Source organism: Brachypodium distachyon, chromosome 3, assembly GCF_000005505.3.
Source record: "Brachypodium distachyon strain Bd21 chromosome 3, Brachypodium_distachyon_v3.0, whole genome shotgun sequence".
In the NCBI taxonomy this organism is placed as follows: domain Eukaryota; kingdom Viridiplantae; phylum Streptophyta; class Magnoliopsida; order Poales; family Poaceae; genus Brachypodium; species Brachypodium distachyon.
The window spans coordinates 9,936,731-9,953,972 of record NC_016133.3 but is presented as its reverse complement, the minus strand read 5'-3'; the positions used below and the strand labels follow the sequence as shown (position 1 = coordinate 9,953,972).

Genomic DNA, 17,242 nt, shown 5'->3' with positions numbered 1-17,242 from the left:
TAAGTGACTTCCGATCTCAACGCGGGGCATCTGGCGGTCAAGTCCCCTGCCGCCGCCCGCCTGTCAGGCATCTCTACTGTCTATTCTTCAGTTAAGTTCAGTTAACCTGGGCGGTGAAGCGGTATCTCATCCAACGGTGGAGAAGCATCCGGGCAAAAGCTCCTTTAACTAATTACCATCACTCCACTGTAACTTTACCACTCTGTTGCTTTTACCCGTTCCTTGCCTATAAAGTTGGCCAGCAGCTGTGCTGTGTAATTCATTCAGTCAATTGCTATTGCTAAAACAATATACAATATAAAACAGATATTCAATGGGGGAACCACGCTAGGGTTCCTCCCGCATCGGCAATTCCCAAATTCCATACTGTCCTTGCATAGTTAGGTTCTGTGATTGATCCCGCATTAGATCCAGGGCCTGACACCGCCCCCCTCACTCTACCAGATTTCTGTGACTGCAAGCGAGTGGGGGAGGAGGATTTTGGTTGAAGAAAGGAGTAGCGGAGCCATCGTCAGAGGAGGAGAAGATGATCCTTCCGTTTGCGAAGCTCGGGACGCTGGCGCTGAAGACGATGGCTAAGCCAATCGCGATCAGACTCAAGACGGAGGCCAGCCGCCACCCACAGTTCCGCCAATTCATCATCAACCTCGCCCAGGTGCCCTGCTCGCTATTTCCCTCCCTTCCTGCCACCATTTAATCTCCCCGTTCACCTCGGCGCACAATTTTTAGAGAAAACTCTCGTCGCACACTTCAAAATCATCTGATGTATGTAGGTTGTGCCTGTGCGGGGTAAAGAGATGATATTTGTCCCCTCTAGGGTTTGTGGCTGGGCTGTGCAGTCGCCTGTCTTTCCTTGAAGTTAGTTCTGTGGCGTCAATTCAGTTCATTTTAGCTGGCTTCTTTTTGGTTCGTTTTCATGTCTTGGGTTGCAGGAATGGTGGTTAGGATATGCCATTATGCAAAATGCGGGCAACAGTTACTGATGAAGAACACGGCCATTTACTCTTTTGGGTGTTTATAGCTCAAAATACTTTATTGGCCAAAATATATGTTTCGTGAAAAGAAAAGAACATAGACATTATACAACATTTCCTTTCTGTAAAGAAATTTGGAAGCTCAAACTTCACCGATAGTTAATGATCTGACTACCATACATTAGCTTCTGATGATTAATTTCCTATTCACGGTAACCACAAGAACACAGAAGTTTCTCTAACAGTAGGCCAGTAAGCTACATTTCGTGCTGATGTACATGATAGTGGATATCTTCAGACTCAAAACATCATTTATTGATGAGGTTTGAGTGGTAGTTCACTCAAGTTTCAAGAAACTCGGTTGGGATTTAATGTTTCTTGCCATATAAACTAATCCGGAATTTTTTATTCTTGAACTTTTTGCATGGCAACCGACCAATTACTGCCTTGTTAGTGGAAACCAGTCGGCAGCAAGGAAACAGTACCAATGTGGAACTTTGATTATTGGTGGGTGCATCTCATTTCCCCTCCCCACTTAACAAATTGATAAGTTACTGATCTGATGGATTAGTAGTTGAGAACTTGATACATTTGATATCATGTGCTGCTATTAAACAACCAGGAACTTGAGTTCGACATTTAACCATGGAACTATATAGTTGGGATGAATAAAAAGGTCTTGTTGTGTTCTATTTTGCTATGTTCCCATGACTGACTGAGAGGAAACTGCATGGTGAAGAGTTAATGGTACTATCTTCTCTATTTCTTGATTAAGTGAGTTGTGTTTCCAGTTTCCAGTATGAAAATTCCATGCAAACAAACCAACATAATGCAAGGTTTTCATATAAAAATGCACTAGTGCTATGATTGTTTTGAAATGGTTTGTATGTAAATACCATAAATAGAATCAGTGTTGTTATTGAACAAAGAGTATACTACAAATGCATTGTATCTGATCTAGAGAATGGTTCATGCATGAACAAAATTTCTTTATCTCTCCTTCTTTCAGTGTCTCAAATAACCTTTTTGGTCCTACTGCTTTTGTAGACAAATCACCGCATTTCCACGAATATCCAAAGAAGAATATATGGGCATTCAACCAATGTTGAGATTCGGCCTTTGAATGAGGAGAAAGCTGTTCAAGCAGCTGCCGATCTTATAGGGGAGCTCTTTGTTTTCTCGGTATTCACTAATTCATACTCTTTCGACTTCTGAATTTTGTTATAACCCTTCCTCAATTTTGAGGTATTCTCTTGGTGCAAAGTTCCTATATGTACATAAAACTGCTATGTACATATTATCTCCGATAAAACGTAGGTTCAATGAATTTTGTACCGAGGATTATTCGTTTTTTGTAAAATACATTAACTCATTTTGGATAAATAGTTGAATGCATATGATTTGCTATGGATAAAAGGATCATATATGCAAGCATGTCGGGCAACCTAGCTTTACCATGCTCAACTTACACCGAGTCGTTACTTTCATCAATGTCGCGCCTGGTAGAACTTTGTTGTGACCCATATCATGATTTGTGTTAAGCTAGCTTGTTTGTTGGGAGTTGATTTTTTTTCTTCTTTTTTTAGAGAGTTTGCAATTTAGCTTGTTTTTTGGTAGTCAGTTTTCTTTCTGCTTTCTTAGAGAATTTGTAGAGGTAGGGTTGGGTTGAATGAACCACTGCTACGACCAACTCCAATATTTATAGAAGTAGTACTAGTAGTAATTATTACAAACTATTCATCTCATTCTATCATTACATTATCTTGCCATATGTATTCTTAAATGATACAGGTGATTTTATTTGTTGGATCATTCACTATAGTTTATCAAATGTTGTATATAGGTTGCTGGGGCTGCTGTAATCTTTGAGGTGCAAAGAAGTGCAAGGTCAGAGGCCCGAAAAGAGGAGGCTCGTAAAAAGGAAGTTGAGGTAACAACTCTTGTCTGTCACTATTTTTGTATCTTGTACTGTTTTGTGTTTTCAAAGGATTTTGAATCTCTGTGACATTAACATATTTCAGCAAATTCAGTCTATTATGTATACATGAGTAATTTGGAAATGATGTCCCCAAGAAATCAGTTTGCCGTTTGTCAAAACAGGGATTGGTTAAGAGAACTATAAATATATCTGATGCAGTAATCTAGAAGAGTCAACCAACCAAACAAAATTCAAGCAATCAGTCAGTCCAGAGGTCCAAAGCTTCTTGTGCCATGTTTGTTGTGCAGTGTAGAGTAACATATTGGTAAAAATGAGCCATTTTCACCACATGCACAAGATTAACAGCATGATAAAAGGACCATTGCAGCAATGAAAATGGTTGTGAACAACCTTCTTAGCTCCTTTCTCTTTTCAACAGATTATCTAAATAATGTCCACCCTAGGTGAAAAATCATATCTAATGTTTTATGAAATATGTCAGTTTCTCAAACACCACATACAAGCTAAATTTTTTGTTAGTGTCACTTGGGATATTTGGCAGGCTGGCAGCTGCACCAATCATATAGTGAGGATGTTCCCCCTGTTAAATCTAGGGACCTACGGAGACTAGATCATTATATGAAAACGTAGCAAATGATCTGGTTCTGCCCAGTGCCCACACTTGTGATACCAAGACACATCGAGTGTGAAGTTCTTAGCTGAACTATCAAGCTGACCTTTGCTTACCATACCTATCTGTTGATTTTATTGATTCAACCTAGAAGCTCAAGGTTCAACAATAGTAGCTTAGTATAGTCCTATGTCAAATAAACTGAAGTTAAAGAAATTAAGCTTGACCTTTGATTGAGAACTGTTATGCAATCATGTGCCCATGCGATGATTTAGAGCCGGTACATCATTACTCTCTGAGCACAACGAACATTCTGATCTTCCATGCTTTCAGTTGATTTGAACCAACAGAAGCATTTTTCTATGTCCTCCTAGCCTATGTGTAGAATTTTAACATGCTTATAATGTACTACTTCACAATGCATAAACCAGTAATCTAGGAAGTACTCGATGTAACCCTGTCACAAGTATTGGGTCCAGTGGGGCTCAGCCTTTCAGCGTCATGGGGAAGGGTGCTTACATGTTGACATCATATTTACTCTGGTGAGCTGTGATATATCATGTGACTGACGCTAACATGGTCTGTGATCTGTATGAGTGATCCTCTAAAAGCTTGTGATGTTGGATGTTGTAGCACATCTGGTTTTACATAAACACTTGTCGATATGTTTCTTGATTGAGTTTCTAACTCCATTCAGCTTTAAGAAAAATTTGTTTCAATGATCTTATTCTTGCTGTTAGTTATTTACGACATCATGGATTTGTATAAGAATCTATACAAATTCATGTCACTTATTTTGGGACGGAGGGAGTAGATAATTCACAGTGGCTAGTTTGTATGAATAACTAGGTGATTCCCCGCGCGTTGCCGCGAAAAAATTTATATGCATGTCTGGATATGATGTTAGGAACAAATGATAATAATATGATTTAGTGCAAAAGAAATATGAATATTTTAGGACAAAATGACTTTATCATTCATAACACATATGCAACAAAACAATAGAAGTAATTTTGATGTACATGAACATACAACTTCAGAGAAACCGAAAAGTGAAACTTCATCAACCTGAGTATTTGCATATCTTAGAAAATTGACATATATATCATGAAAATATGTGTACTTGGTGAACTATTTAATGTGAAAGTGAAAAATCATAGGTGTCAAAATATTAAATCGTCGAAGGAACCACCAAAATGAATTTCTAGTGGTCTACAACAAATGATGTGGACGGTGATATGGACAATTTGCATGCTCATGATGCTCATGATGTGGATGGTGACGTGGACACCATGTGAAGTTTGCAAACATTAATTGCAATTGCTGGGAATCGACTTTATAGATTATATAGATGACCAATATAACGATGAAACAAAAATCTACAATTCTACAAAACATTACTCCATACAATAGCATTAAACATACATGTAAATATTCCATACAATGAGTGATGTGACTAAACAGTCCTTTCATTTAGATAATTGAGTATATCACTTATATGTTTCAGAAATTAACATCAGCAAACAAAGCCTATGGTTTTGCTTCAATAGTTTCACCAGCTCTTGGTGTCACCAATAAAAATTTAGTACAACTATCTTAGGAAGGTGACCTAATCAGTGAAGAAAGACACCTTAGTATGTTATTTCATCAAAGGAATGGATGACACAAATTGGGCATGCAATGTGATTCTGAAACAATTAACAGGAAAGTTCATCTTCGTCCATATAAATTGTATAACTGAAATGATGTGCTAGCTCCTTAGATCTACTACAAATGCGGTAAACAACAACTGGAGCAAGGGTGATGAATAGTACATGAGAACAAAATACTACATGCAGATCTTTGACATAAAAAAAAACAATTTTACGAAAGCTTTCCTCTCCTGCAAAATAAACCAATTAGCAAGTGCAGGTAGGCAGTGTGGTAAATTACAGAGGAAGAACACCTTGCTATGCACGTCGATGCTCACGTATCCAAGATGAGATTAGGTCGATCATGAGATAATGTAGAACATCTCCAGGATGAAAGGATGGAGTGAAATAAGAAATAGGCAATACTGCGGCATCGTTCAGCTTAATTGATAGCCCCATACCTGGCAGTTTCTGCAGTACTGTGAGAAACAAATCATGATTCACTTTTTCTGTTCCCTGCGACAACAAACACACTGATGGAACAAAAGGAGTACATAACTGGAAGTAAATTTTCTACTTAACTAACATGTGCCCATCTTGGTGTTCACCACTGTTTCTGAATATAATCTGACTCCAAAGGAAACTGGATAGATTAGACTCCCTTAAAAAAAATTTGTGTGTGACCCAGCTGCATGTACCATGAAGAAAAACTAAGTAGATTTTTTTCTTAGTTCACACCCAACATGAACAGGGAGCAAAAAAGTTTCTGAGCTGGCTCTTACCTTTTGTATTCACCAGAAAAATCTCATATCTGAATTTTGCATTCTGCCACAATTATCTACCAAAATGAGCACATACAAAAACTGATTAACATTTAGCCAAATATAAAATAACAGAGGGGACACAAAACACATGAAATCTTGAATATACTGAGGGATGGGATAACCTGGGGGCTATATGTTGTCTAATTGCAAAGGGAAATCTTGAATACACCACTTCGTACCTACCTGCACAGGGAAATCAGATTCAGCTATATGTTCTTCAAAGCCAACAAATCTTTGGAAGAGGCAAATCATCAAACACCTCCTATGCAGAGAGACGGGATAACCTGGGGCATGGGACAAATAATCTCACAAGAGAGAGACTGGGGAACAGCGTGGGTGGAACAATTACAACGAAGATTCAGTGCAATGAAGGGACAACGCCGAGGAATGAGACGTCGACGTGTAAGACAAAGCCTACGTGGTGACGCCCACAACGATTTCGGCTCGTTGGGGGCTTCGGCGAGGTTGCCGCCGTTGCCAGGAACGCCGGGAGGGGCTCGCCAGACGCGTGGAAGGCGAGGACACGGAAACGCTCACAGCGCGGCGGCGAAGACCACGTACACCCGGCGGAGGAGTAGGACCTGAGGCGATGAAGAAGACGAAGCACAGGGGACAGGGGAGCACGGTCAGGAGGGCAGGCCAAGCAGTGCGGTAGCCACATCGATCGGGTTTTCACCCCTGCCGCACATGTGCGCAGTCTTTTTCTGGTGGGCTGAGAACCTGGCACAGGCGAAGCCCATATCGGTACGCAACGGGCGCTGCTGCTGGAACGGGTCGTGCTCGCGGTACAAACTGAAGACGCCTACAGCGTGAATCTGAACCGTACAAATTTTCATCTAACGGACTGAACATTTCTGATGACGTGGATAGGCTGCATGTGCAGCTTGCTAAATTAACTGTACTTAGTGGGTTTCAACTTTATAGAGTTTATAGATTTCTACGTCCACACGAGGATGTAAAATTGCATTTAACTTGCAGGAATTGAGGAAAAAGGAGGATCAACTGGCTCTAGAAATAGAGACTTTGAAGCTAAAGCTTAGTGAGTTAGAGCACCTCGCCAACTCACGAGGCCTCTCTGGAGTTGTTTTCAGGAGCAGCAGTATGACAGACCAAAAGGTGTCATCACCAGTTTTATTTTAGTTGAAGCAATTATCTCACATCGTTGGCAGAATTCTAACCAAGCACACCGAGTATCATCGAATGTTGTCTGTAATATTTTGCATGCGCCTGCGCTGAAACTTTAGAAGTGCCCATCCTGCTGCCTATCTTGTTCCAGCTGGTCAAACGGGCGTGTTGTATCTGAGGCTATGTTTACTAATTTCAGAAAAAGCCTTGTGTATCTGTCTTATGTTGTATGATAAGAGTTCCATGAAGAAAAGATTGATGATTGGAAAGCTAAATTATGCAAAGTTATCTGGCATAGTTTATTACGGTTGCACGTGTGGATGATAAGACAGGTACACAAGGAGCATTTACATGGGAAAAGTTTTCATTCATTTTCCATGACTCCAAAGGGTTTTTGTTTGTTTCACGTGAATTCTCATTTCTTCCGAGTTTTTAGCATGGGTGTGACCATATATTTACCTGATGCAAAAAAGGGGAGCTCATACCAGTACAAGTCACAGCCGGTTTTCTTTCTTTTACTTAAACAGTGATCACGACAGAACGCAACACGGTGGAAAGAGCCAACAGAAAGTGGCAACAGAAACAGGCCAAGTCATTGCAGTCTGAGGTCTGAACCAACCAAGGATACTACTACACCTCGTAATGCTCGTCACAATACATACATAGGAAGCACTAAGATGCTCCTCGTAATACATAGTTGGATTGCTCGTCACAACACATCAAATTTACCCAAACGGCATCTAACAGCTGCAACACAGCCACGACAATATATAAAGAAAAACGCTTTCAGTTGTCCACTCGATGGTCATAGGATCCAACAACTCCTCTGCTTCCTGGTGCTGTTCCTCCTCTTCACCTTCGGCGGGCAGAGCACCACTTTTATCGCGGAGTCAAACACGGACTTGACATTCTAATAATCCACCAAAGAAATCAACCTTAGAGACATCAGACAAAAAATTAACTAATTTTGTGCAACTCTGTCAAGTTTAATGTATTACACTCCGATCCTAAATATAACACGTTCTAACTTTGTACGAATTCCAACCTTTCAAAGTTTGATCAAATTTATAGCAAAAATTACTAACATCTGTAATATGGAACAAGTATGCGACGAAGATATATCATGTCGGATTTATTAAAACTAATTTAGAGTTGTTGATGTTGGTAGAATTTTCTATAAATTTGGTCAAATTTTTATAAGTTTGAGTTAGAACAAAGCTAAAACATATTATATTTAGGAACGAGCTAAATGCACCCTCCGACCTAGAAGCATCAGGGGTGTCAAGTAGGTCCTAATTCTATGAAGTGCACATACTCAGATCCTAAAAACACATTAAGTGAGTCACCGATAATCTTAAGCATGTCGGAGAAGGTCTAACCTGCCTACGTGTCCCTTTCACTACCTTTGACCGGGCATTTTGCCACGTATGCCTAACCAAAAGGATAAGTATATTGCAATTTGCCCCTTGGATTACCATAACTTCATTTTGCGACCCCTAACTTATCTTCCTTGCGCCCGCGACTAGGTGACGGCTAACCAGTGATTAAGGGGCGCATCGGCGAGGAAGATGAGGACGGTGAGGATTCCGATCGGCCGGACACTTGATGAACAAACCGCCCGAATTCCATCCATGGATACTTGGAGGCGAGCCGCAACAGCGTCCTCCACAGGCACATCATTTGATGAGAGGTAGTGTGATCGTCCCCTGGCCTGGCCGATTAGATACGTCCTAATATAATTTCTGACCGGCACGACCGGGTTTTGTGAACCTTTTTGCAGGACATGTGAGCACAAGTGGTGTGTACTTGGTTCCCGTTGCTTCCCTCTTCTCTAATCTCCTTTACAGCAACTACTAGCACTAACTACCTACTCTTTCGTGTAAGGATCAATGAATTCAATGAAGTAGCTAGCCATCTAATCTAACAAATTAAGGGGTTCATAAATAAATGTTGCAGCATTAGTGCTGGTATTACCAACTAGTCCATGTTGTGTGTGTGTGTGTACCTGTTGCGTCTTGGAGCTGCATTCTATGTACGCCGCGGCACCTATCATCTTCTTCAGCTCCTCCCCCTGTTCAGTTCAGTGTTCACCACCATGCATGTACAGCAGAAACAAGCTGATCAGTCGCTGTTACACCAAACTACATACTATGCACTTAATGTGCAACATTGCAAGTTCGGATCGAAGGGAAAATATGTACGAAACACGTACTGTATCAGTTCACCCGTCAATTTTTGCATCATGAAATGCTAGCTAGTATATTTAACATTTCTTGTTTAAAGAAGAAAAAAAATATGTATGTGTACCGCTAAACTGACCTGTGCAGTGGAGATAGGTGCTAAACCGGGGTGTTCGAGGAAAAATTGCTTGTCCTCACGCAAGTCTGCTGGTACTCAGTCGGTATCAGATTCTTTTGGTAGGGTTCATAACATGATGAGAACTTGAAGGGTATAAACCTATATATGAGCAATCTGCTTACCAAGCTTTGTTCCAACTAGGACGATAGGCACATTGGGAGCATAATGCCTCAGCTCTGGTATCCACTGCTCAGTGTATATGAAGGAAAAAAGGATTGATTTGTGAAAAATAGGAGAAAATCTACAAGTGGTATGTTGTTGGGTAAAAAAAGAAACGTGAACCTTCTTGTGAATATTCTCATAGCTTGCTTTGCTGATGAGGGAAAATGCCAAGAGGAAGACATCTGCCCCTCTGTAGCTGAGAGGCCTCAGCCTGTTGTAGTCCTCCTGTCCTGCAAATTAATCGAAGGCATTTAGGTTCCAAGAGATGAACAAGTGGCAATAAGACCCGAAATGATTCTTCATATATAAGTACATACCAGCGGTATCCCAGAGGCCGAGGTTGACGGTGTTGCCGTCGACGACAACGTTGGCGCTGAAGTTGTCGAACACCGTGGGCACGTAGTCCTGTGAAGTACATACATGCCATGATATCCAATCCAGGCAAGAAAGGAAAGTAAGAGCTACCTGAATCGCAACCCGCGCAAAGTACTAAGAAGCAAGTGCAGGTGCAGGTAGCTGACCGTGGGGAAAGTGTTGCTGGTGTAGGAGATGAGCATGCAGGTCTTGCCGACGGCGCCGTCGCCCACCGTCACGCACTTGATGAACCTCGACGTGCTCATCTCCTCGACCCTCGATGAGCCGCTCACCTGCTGCCGTTTGATGTTGTGCTGTGGGTTGGTTTGGTTGGTGAGCTAGCTATGCCATGGCCGGCAGAGGCAGCAGGTCAGCAGGTTTATATATATAGACACGTATACGTACAGTTAGTTGCCTTCAACGGTACTACTTGGCAATTACTACCAGTACTACTCAAAGTAATAATTCAAGCAAATTTAGAGGACAGATTGGATTGCCCTGCTGCCCTTAGTGGGCATTTTGTTGGCTAAGTGGTGCTGACGCCTGCCTGTGGGTGGGGTCGCTCTCAGCATCAGCCGATGATCGAACACGTTCACGGACTGGTCAGGGCTGAAAACATGTATCTCATCTCATGTCATACTTAGTGCTAATATAAAACTCAGTGGAGAGGTTAGTACTTGCGGGAGCATGATTGCAGGAGCACCAATAGACCGCCGCATGCCTTTTGTGTGTGTGGGTGCTCTGCCTCTGCTGTGGTGGCCGGCCGGTTCTCGCAATGTGCTTGCTGTTGCTGCCGTTGCTTTGAGTGCACGCACGTCAACCGCCAGCCTGAGCCTGCTCTACGGGATCATCAACCCTCGCCGAGCTTTATGCTTAAGTGCCGGTTGGTTAATTGCGGCACCCATTAGTTATGATCATGACGATTGGGTTGTGGCCACGGATCTTCATGTACTTGCCGACCTGTGGTTTCAATCCGGTATGTGCCTGCCTTCTTTATAACAGTGACAATTACAGTGATCCACATATAATTAAAAGGATCATGAGCCGTAAAAGTGGCGCTTCCTCACGCAACGGCAGCTCAGATATGCACTAGAGGCACCATATTGCGCCCAACAAACGTCAGATCAAGTCATGAATACATCTCAAAAAAATTGAACAAATATCAAGACACTCCTATTTGCACATCAGCATTTGCAACAATATTTCCACATTATTAGGGAAAAAATTATGAATCGCTTTAATAAGAGAGCATAATGAAATACAAATAAATCCATCGAATAGACTAAGAGAAACAACAGCAAATAGTTATGGAATGCCTCAAAACTTTTCCAACAAGATGAACTAACGCTCAGTCAGAGCGATATCCAGTGTCGTTTGCAAGAAAAGGAGGGAAAAGAACGGTAACTTCAATGTTAGCAGTAATTTCAGGCTGACAAGAAACTTTTGCTGTTGCACGAGGACTTGAGTTTTTTTTCTCACATGGTAGGCATATCAAGCACTTGAAGGACATCTTTGAACTCGAAATCATGTGTTTCTTTATTGAAGCGCTCTACAAGCTTGTACCGCACATCATTCAGGTAGAATGAGTGAGCAGTCTCTAAAAGACACTTCGCCTCCGAATCAGTCAGTTTACTGGTGAAGACAACATCTCCTCGCACAAGCACTGTATCCTTGGTTTCTGCAAACTCTGTATAATGAGTGACTGTGTAGTATGGGCTTGCTTGAGTTCCTCTTGCTTTATAGTCTTCAAGTCCTGTGAAGATTATGTGTGGCATCTGCACTGCAATGTTCAATGACAAAGGATAGAACAATAAGCTCAAAATATAACCAAAGAAATGGTAATATCTGCAGCTGGGTTTGAACAAATAAATGGCCATCTGGAAACAGCATATCTTTCAGACACTATAACCCCTTTATAATAAAATTTGAAGGCCCTTTTTGGAATCGGTGTAATTTCTGTATGTCTGTGTTGGTGGTGGTCCTTTACTGATAATAAACAAAAAAAGGCAATCAGGGACAACAAGCGACCTGCTCGACACAATCTGTGGGCGTGGGCAGCTTGAGTAGCTTCTCTGGCAGGACCTAGCGCTTAGATGTGTAGTGTTGTAGCACAGGGTGCTCGTCATTCTTTGGGCTTGCACATATCTTTGTTCTAATATATGCATCGGAACCTATGTTGCAGGGATACGGCTCATACATGCCGTATCCGTGCAGGATACTGCCCGATACAGGAATACGACTGGGATACTTGTGTCCCTAATTAGCCCACTTTTCTGAATTAAAAAGAAAAGAAAAGAAAAACTGATCGTGTTGTCTTGTGCTGCCATGCAAACTATTGAAGTATCAAGTCATGAATGAAATGGATCAAGTAACTTAAGACCTCAATTTTGTGACTATGTATAATGTTGTATATTTGGTTGAACTTTGTATAATGTTGTCTTTTTTTTAAATGCCGTTTTCCCGTGTCCCCGTATCGTGTAACATAGATCGAAACGCAAGCTTTGCATTTGCTTGAAACAACAAGCACGAGGTATTAAGAATTGCAGATTGACTAAAGCCTACTATATTATGTTGACTTGACAAAAATATATTATATATGTCAAGTAAAGATCATAGGTGTGATCAAAATTGCAGGAAAAATGTGAAAATGGAATAGTCAACAAGTCTTATGAAAGTCCAATATCTCAAATATAATTGAGTAATAACCTTGCATAAACATGGTAGTATATCCACTTCCTCTCCACAAAGGAATAACAAAATATCGACTACAAACAAAATGAAATTAGTCAGCGATAAATAATCATGGTGATGCAACCAAAACTAAGTTTAACAAATAAATACCATGTGGACGATCTTTGTTCCAAGAGATGGTAAAGCTTTGCTTTCATGGATGTTCCTATATGACCTCTTCCCAAATGGTACTGATGTTCCAGCAAAACAATAGCAACACAAACAAATTGCACAAACAAAAAGTCAGGATGGATATGAGTAAACAATACAAATGCAGTTATCAGCATGTTGCAAAGACAAAATAAATGCTTTAATGTCACAGGCATAAAACATAAAACATAAAACACTAACTTGATGGAAATCCGGTAAAGTAAAACTTAATTTTGCTGCCTTTCCAGGTTAACGGGACAACATGTGGGAGTCTTCAAAATTTCAAATACAGAAGTTCCTAAAGAACAATTACTTCATCCCCACCCTTGAAGCAAATCATGCATGGTCCTAAAGAAGAATAACTACATCCCCACCTATGCAAATCATTCATAGTTTTGTTATCATACGTAACAAAGGAGGTCTAAGAACATCCTACTTGTTTCTGCCATCTTAAAATATTTTCCAACGAACGGGAACAACTCATTTTCCAAACAAAATCATCTTTATCTTTCTTTACTGTTGAAGGGGAGTGGGCGATGGTGGTGTCACACCCCCTCCACCGCTCCAACCTCTATAAAGATTTACCCCTGGAAATTTGGTCATGGGCGCCTTCTCATGATAAGATCGATTTTTTTTATGGTAAGATAAGTTCGAAAATTGTTGTGCTTGTTATCTCAACAAATTTCTTGTTAATCCGTTTAAACAAATCCATCACACAATCTCTCCAAAATCTGCGGCTCCCTATTCTTATAGTATCTATCTCACAAAGCATTGCATATTTGCATATCACTTACTCCAGCCCTATCGCTCATTGCAGCTGGTCATCGTCACCCTGGCCGCCGACCGGCCATAACGGTGCCTACCTAATCCTCGTGTACCCTTCCAAGGTCACCTGCATGACTGGAGACTTCCACGGGCAATGGACGTTGTAGTCGATGTAGCGACCTCATGACCAACGGGTACTACTTGAATATAGACGAATCTAGACGTCACCTGGCCGACAATTCCTGCAGCTCCTTGTCTCTGTCAGCTAACATTCCGGCAACAGCTGAATCTTTTGGTTGATAACTGTGTTCACCTCCTGTTCTCCCCTTGTTGCAATTGGTCGCCATGAAATGATACAAGATGACACTCAGCTAGGTAGTGGCTCAACCTGGCGATAAGTCTGGTATGAAGAAAACTAGAAACCATGTCTCACTGAGCGAGGACTCCGTCAAGAAGGCAAGTTTTGTTTTCCAATGTTGGAAGTTTAAAACTTGCTACTCTTTTTAGATGAAACTTGTTTACTTTTGATCCAAATACTAGAAGTGTTTTAGACAGTTAGGTGATTCCTGTCTTGCTAATGATCTAGGCGCCAATCATTTAAATCCTGACATGCATCCTTTACTTATTCACATCAGGCGCCTATTATTAATTAATCCCAATTATTTTACTTCCTCTGGTGCACTCTTGTTCACATCGGGTGCTTATTAATTAGTATAGATTTCTTGGTGTCATATTGACCAAAAGTTACAGTTTTCATGTAAGCTGATGATAAATTTGCTTATTTTTAATAAGAAATCCATTTTTACAAAAATTCTAATATTTTGATATGTGTGGTGCATATTTTGCTAAACTATGTATGTTGCAAATCGTTTCTACTGAAATATACTCAAGTGAAGTATGTTCATGTCTAGAAATATGTAGTCAGTATAAGTATCCTTTTATTTCAAGTACTTCAGAGCAAGCTGTCAATTCCAGCTTGTTCTCTCATCTTTTAACAGTTTTAGTTCAGTCAATCTATTTGCAGAATGCAGTATGTGCTGGCATAATAAGGTTAGAGGAAGTTGAGACGCTGAGTGAAGCAATGATGATAGATACATTGAACTTTACAACGGCGGAGAAGCTCGTGAACAAGCCTGCTACCTTAAGATTTTGTAGTGTTATGTGCTAAGCTAGATAAACCACTTGATATCTGATATCAGCATATTTTGAAATTGTACTTCAAGGTATAATTTGTAACAACCGACATCGTTTAGCTTCAAAGAGACAAGAGCAACCCATGACACAGGAGCGTCAGCTAAGTGTGGAGCCAAGGGTGAGCAAAGAGAGATGGCGGATACAGAGACAACATCTTGTCTTCTCCCGAGTTGGTGGCAGAGAAGGAGATGCTCGACTAGGACGAAGGAAACCAGAAGAGTATACAATGGTGTGAGCAGACTATGGAAGCAAAAAGAAGGCAATAGTGCTTGTTGCGGCAGAATATGCATGTGTTCTTAAGATACATAGACTGTCCTAACTACTACAATTAGTACATAGTCTGGTTTCATAGAAACACACGCATGTCTTGCTAGCAAAGATAAATTTAAGACAGGATAAATATCGTTCTATATACCAGCTAGTGAAGCACACGACTGCTTTCAGCCCGTTAATGTCCATCTCCCTTCCCTTCCTTTTCCTCCCTACGTATCACCACACATGACCCACTTTACCATGGCACAATTGTATCTCTTCACACAATTCACCCTTCTACAGACCAACTGAGCATGGACCTAAGAAGTCCTATTTCAGATCAAATAGTAAATGCAACATTGTAAAGAAAGTTTGTATACAGTGCAACCAAGAGCACCAGTTTTAAAATAAGATCCAATGTTAAACGATTTCCATCTTAAAAACTTAAACGATCTGTACCTTGAAACTTCAATTGAGATACAACTATAAAATTAATGTGTCAATCAGAACTAATATATCAAGAATTGAGTACTAATCATGGTTCCAGCACTTTGAGAGTGTCAGGCACTGAGCTACATCCTATGGCTCTAAATTCACAAACAACTATGAAAGATGCGGCAAAGTGTGATGCTATTATGTACTGAAACTTCTGTTATTTCTTTCTTCTGTTTCATATCGACTATAGTATGGTGTCGAAGTGCCTATACGGCTCCCATTGTTGCACCAGGGCTCATTTCTATACCCTTGGACCATTGACCCTGAATTCTGCCTGTTTTTCCTCAATTCTCAATTGATGTTTATGTTCCTTAATTCCTTTAAGCCCTTACATTTATTTGTGTGTTTACTTTTGCATGATGGATCGTTCTTTGCAAACTTGGTGTTTTCCAAACTATTTTTCGTCTGTCTTACCAGATTCCTCACAGTATTAATGACAAATTGATAACGTCAAGCTATTGCTTCTGGATGTGAATAATATTATAACAATAAAATTGTAGGAGTATGTTGTCATGTAATATTATAATCAGAGCTCATGCTGCTAGCATGCTATGATGCCATGCCAAATGTGATGAAATAGTGATATGCTTGAAAGTTTAAACTAACTGCTTAGATCATGTATAAGTTGAATAAGCACCTTTTTAAGTTGTTTTGCCTGTCCAAAGGGAACTGAGGAAAATTTATACAAAAACTGATTCGGTGGGGCTTGGACTACTTTTGCATTCTCTTCATGCCACCTTCGAGATCCATACATGGAAGCTATATGTCCGTTTTTATTCTCCATTCCCAAGCACACACTCTTATATTTGGCCACTATATGAGACTGAAGATGAGATACTTGCAGAAACTCTTGAATATATGTTATTTCTTAGCAGGATTCTGAACATGCACATTAGCAAATATCCAAGAACGTTCAACACATTTTGATGGGCGGTTGGTTTTATTTTCAGCCTTAGTCTTATAAGAGATCATTCAGATACCTCATAGAAACAGATACTTGAACTAACGGTCTGTCAGTGCTAGCAAAATCACCCAACACGAAACATCAATGCACCTTTGGATTTCCCAAAAAAAAGTTAATGTACGCAGCCCATCAGATGCATCTCCCCAATGCTAGTACAAGAAAAAAAATGTATTACTAAATGGGAGGAAATGAGGAACGGGGAGGGCACTGACGTCATCCCAGGCGGCGACGAGGTGTTCGGGGGACAGGCCCTTGGCGCGCTCGATGTCGAGGATGGATCCCAGAGTCTTTGGCTGTAGGGGGGTGAAACCGCTCGCGAACTGGGAGTACCCTCTCCGCGGTAGCCAGCGGGCGAGGTTGGCCGGCGCGATGGCTGTCTCCGCCGGCGGTTGCGTCGTGGGAGGGACAGGACAGCCGACACGGGAGGGGACAGGCCTCCGGACTGATGCGACCGCCGCTGAGCGCAAGAGTCGCAAGGGTAGCCGCCGCATCGCCGGAGCAGGGAGGCTGGTCGTGGCGAGGGGTTCTGGGGGGAGGCGGGGCCCACTAAGACGCTAGCCAACCTAGGATTCTAGGTTAAACTAATTCGAAAACTTAGCTGGTGTCAAAAAAAAAAAACTTAGCAAAAAATTTAGAGCGGTTTCACCCGGAAGACCGTCCCAGAAACCGAAAAAAAGCTGACAACTCTTTTCTGTTTGTTTCGTGGTCATTGCAA

At 41.1% G+C, this 17,242-nt stretch overlaps 3 protein-coding genes across 5 annotated transcripts; 1 reads left to right on the top strand and 2 right to left on the bottom strand.

Moving 5' to 3' along the window:
* The first annotated feature begins 255 nt into the window (after nucleotides 1-255).
* LOC100832874 (optic atrophy 3 protein homolog) lies at nucleotides 256-7,408 on the top strand. 2 transcript variants are annotated; one of them, XM_003573152.4, is made up of 4 exons: nucleotides 256-655; nucleotides 2,022-2,156; nucleotides 2,818-2,904; nucleotides 6,957-7,408. In XM_003573152.4, exons 1-4 carry the CDS (start codon nucleotides 527-529, stop codon nucleotides 7,116-7,118), a joined length of 513 nt encoding a protein of 170 aa, XP_003573200.1. In that variant the 5' UTR covers nucleotides 256-526; the 3' UTR covers nucleotides 7,119-7,408. The 2 variants fall into 2 exon arrangements, 1 of the variants encoding a protein (XP_003573200.1); XR_731311.3 differs by having other exon boundaries at nucleotides 512-1,481.
* Nucleotides 7,409-7,591: 183 nt separating this feature from the next.
* LOC100832255 (rac-like GTP-binding protein 7) lies at nucleotides 7,592-10,353 on the bottom strand. Of its 2 annotated transcripts, none has more exons than XM_010235886.3 (7): nucleotides 10,145-10,353; nucleotides 9,941-10,028; nucleotides 9,744-9,853; nucleotides 9,584-9,647; nucleotides 9,423-9,490; nucleotides 9,109-9,174; nucleotides 7,592-8,013 (listed from the first exon to the last, which is right to left on the bottom strand). In XM_010235886.3, the coding sequence occupies exons 1-7, from the start codon at nucleotides 10,241-10,243 to the stop codon at nucleotides 7,909-7,911; spliced, it is 600 nt and encodes a 199-aa protein (XP_010234188.1). In that variant the 5' UTR covers nucleotides 10,244-10,353; the 3' UTR covers nucleotides 7,592-7,908. The 2 variants fall into 2 exon arrangements, with proteins under 2 accessions (XP_010234188.1, XP_003573198.1); XM_003573150.4 differs by having other exon boundaries at nucleotides 9,423-9,487.
* An 837-nt stretch (nucleotides 10,354-11,190) lies between these two features.
* Nucleotides 11,191-17,101, bottom strand: LOC100832565. Its single transcript, XM_003573151.4, has 4 exons — nucleotides 16,740-17,101; nucleotides 12,819-12,898; nucleotides 12,684-12,742; nucleotides 11,191-11,757 (listed from the first exon to the last, which is right to left on the bottom strand). Exons 1-4 carry the CDS (start codon nucleotides 17,016-17,018, stop codon nucleotides 11,453-11,455), a joined length of 723 nt encoding a protein of 240 aa, XP_003573199.1. The 5' UTR covers nucleotides 17,019-17,101; the 3' UTR covers nucleotides 11,191-11,452.
* Between the last annotated feature and the right edge of the window lie 141 nt (nucleotides 17,102-17,242).

What these genes read in the sequence shown, in the direction of transcription:
- LOC100832874 (XM_003573152.4), top strand. Translation starts at nt 527, where the DNA reads ATGATCCTTCCGTTTGCGAAGCTCGGGACGCTGGCGCTGAAGACGATG. An exon ending in TCATCATCAACCTCGCCCAG is followed by an intron (nt 656 to 2,021) that starts GTGCCCTGCTCG and finishes CTGCTTTTGTAG; the next exon opens with ACAAATCACCGCATTTCCAC. An exon ending in GGGAGCTCTTTGTTTTCTCG is followed by an intron (nt 2,157 to 2,817) that starts GTATTCACTAAT and finishes TGTTGTATATAG; the next exon opens with GTTGCTGGGGCTGCTGTAAT.
- LOC100832255 (XM_010235886.3), bottom strand. Translation starts at nt 10,243, where the DNA reads ATGAGCACGTCGAGGTTCATCAAGTGCGTGACGGTGGGCGACGGCGCC. An exon ending in CGGCCTCTGGGATACCGCTG is followed by an intron (nt 9,854 to 9,940) that starts GTATGTACTTAT and finishes ATTAATTTGCAG; the next exon opens with GACAGGAGGACTACAACAGG. An exon ending in GCAGCTCCAAGACGCAACAG is followed by an intron (nt 8,014 to 9,108) that starts GTACACACACAC and finishes GTGGATTATTAG; the next exon opens with AATGTCAAGTCCGTGTTTGA.
- LOC100832565 (XM_003573151.4), bottom strand. Translation starts at nt 17,018, where the DNA reads ATGCGGCGGCTACCCTTGCGACTCTTGCGCTCAGCGGCGGTCGCATCA. An exon ending in TCGTCGCCGCCTGGGATGAC is followed by an intron (nt 12,899 to 16,739) that starts GTCAGTGCCCTC and finishes CTGGAACATCAG; the next exon opens with TACCATTTGGGAAGAGGTCA. An exon ending in TACTACCATGTTTATGCAAG is followed by an intron (nt 11,758 to 12,683) that starts GTTATTACTCAA and finishes TGAACATTGCAG; the next exon opens with TGCAGATGCCACACATAATC.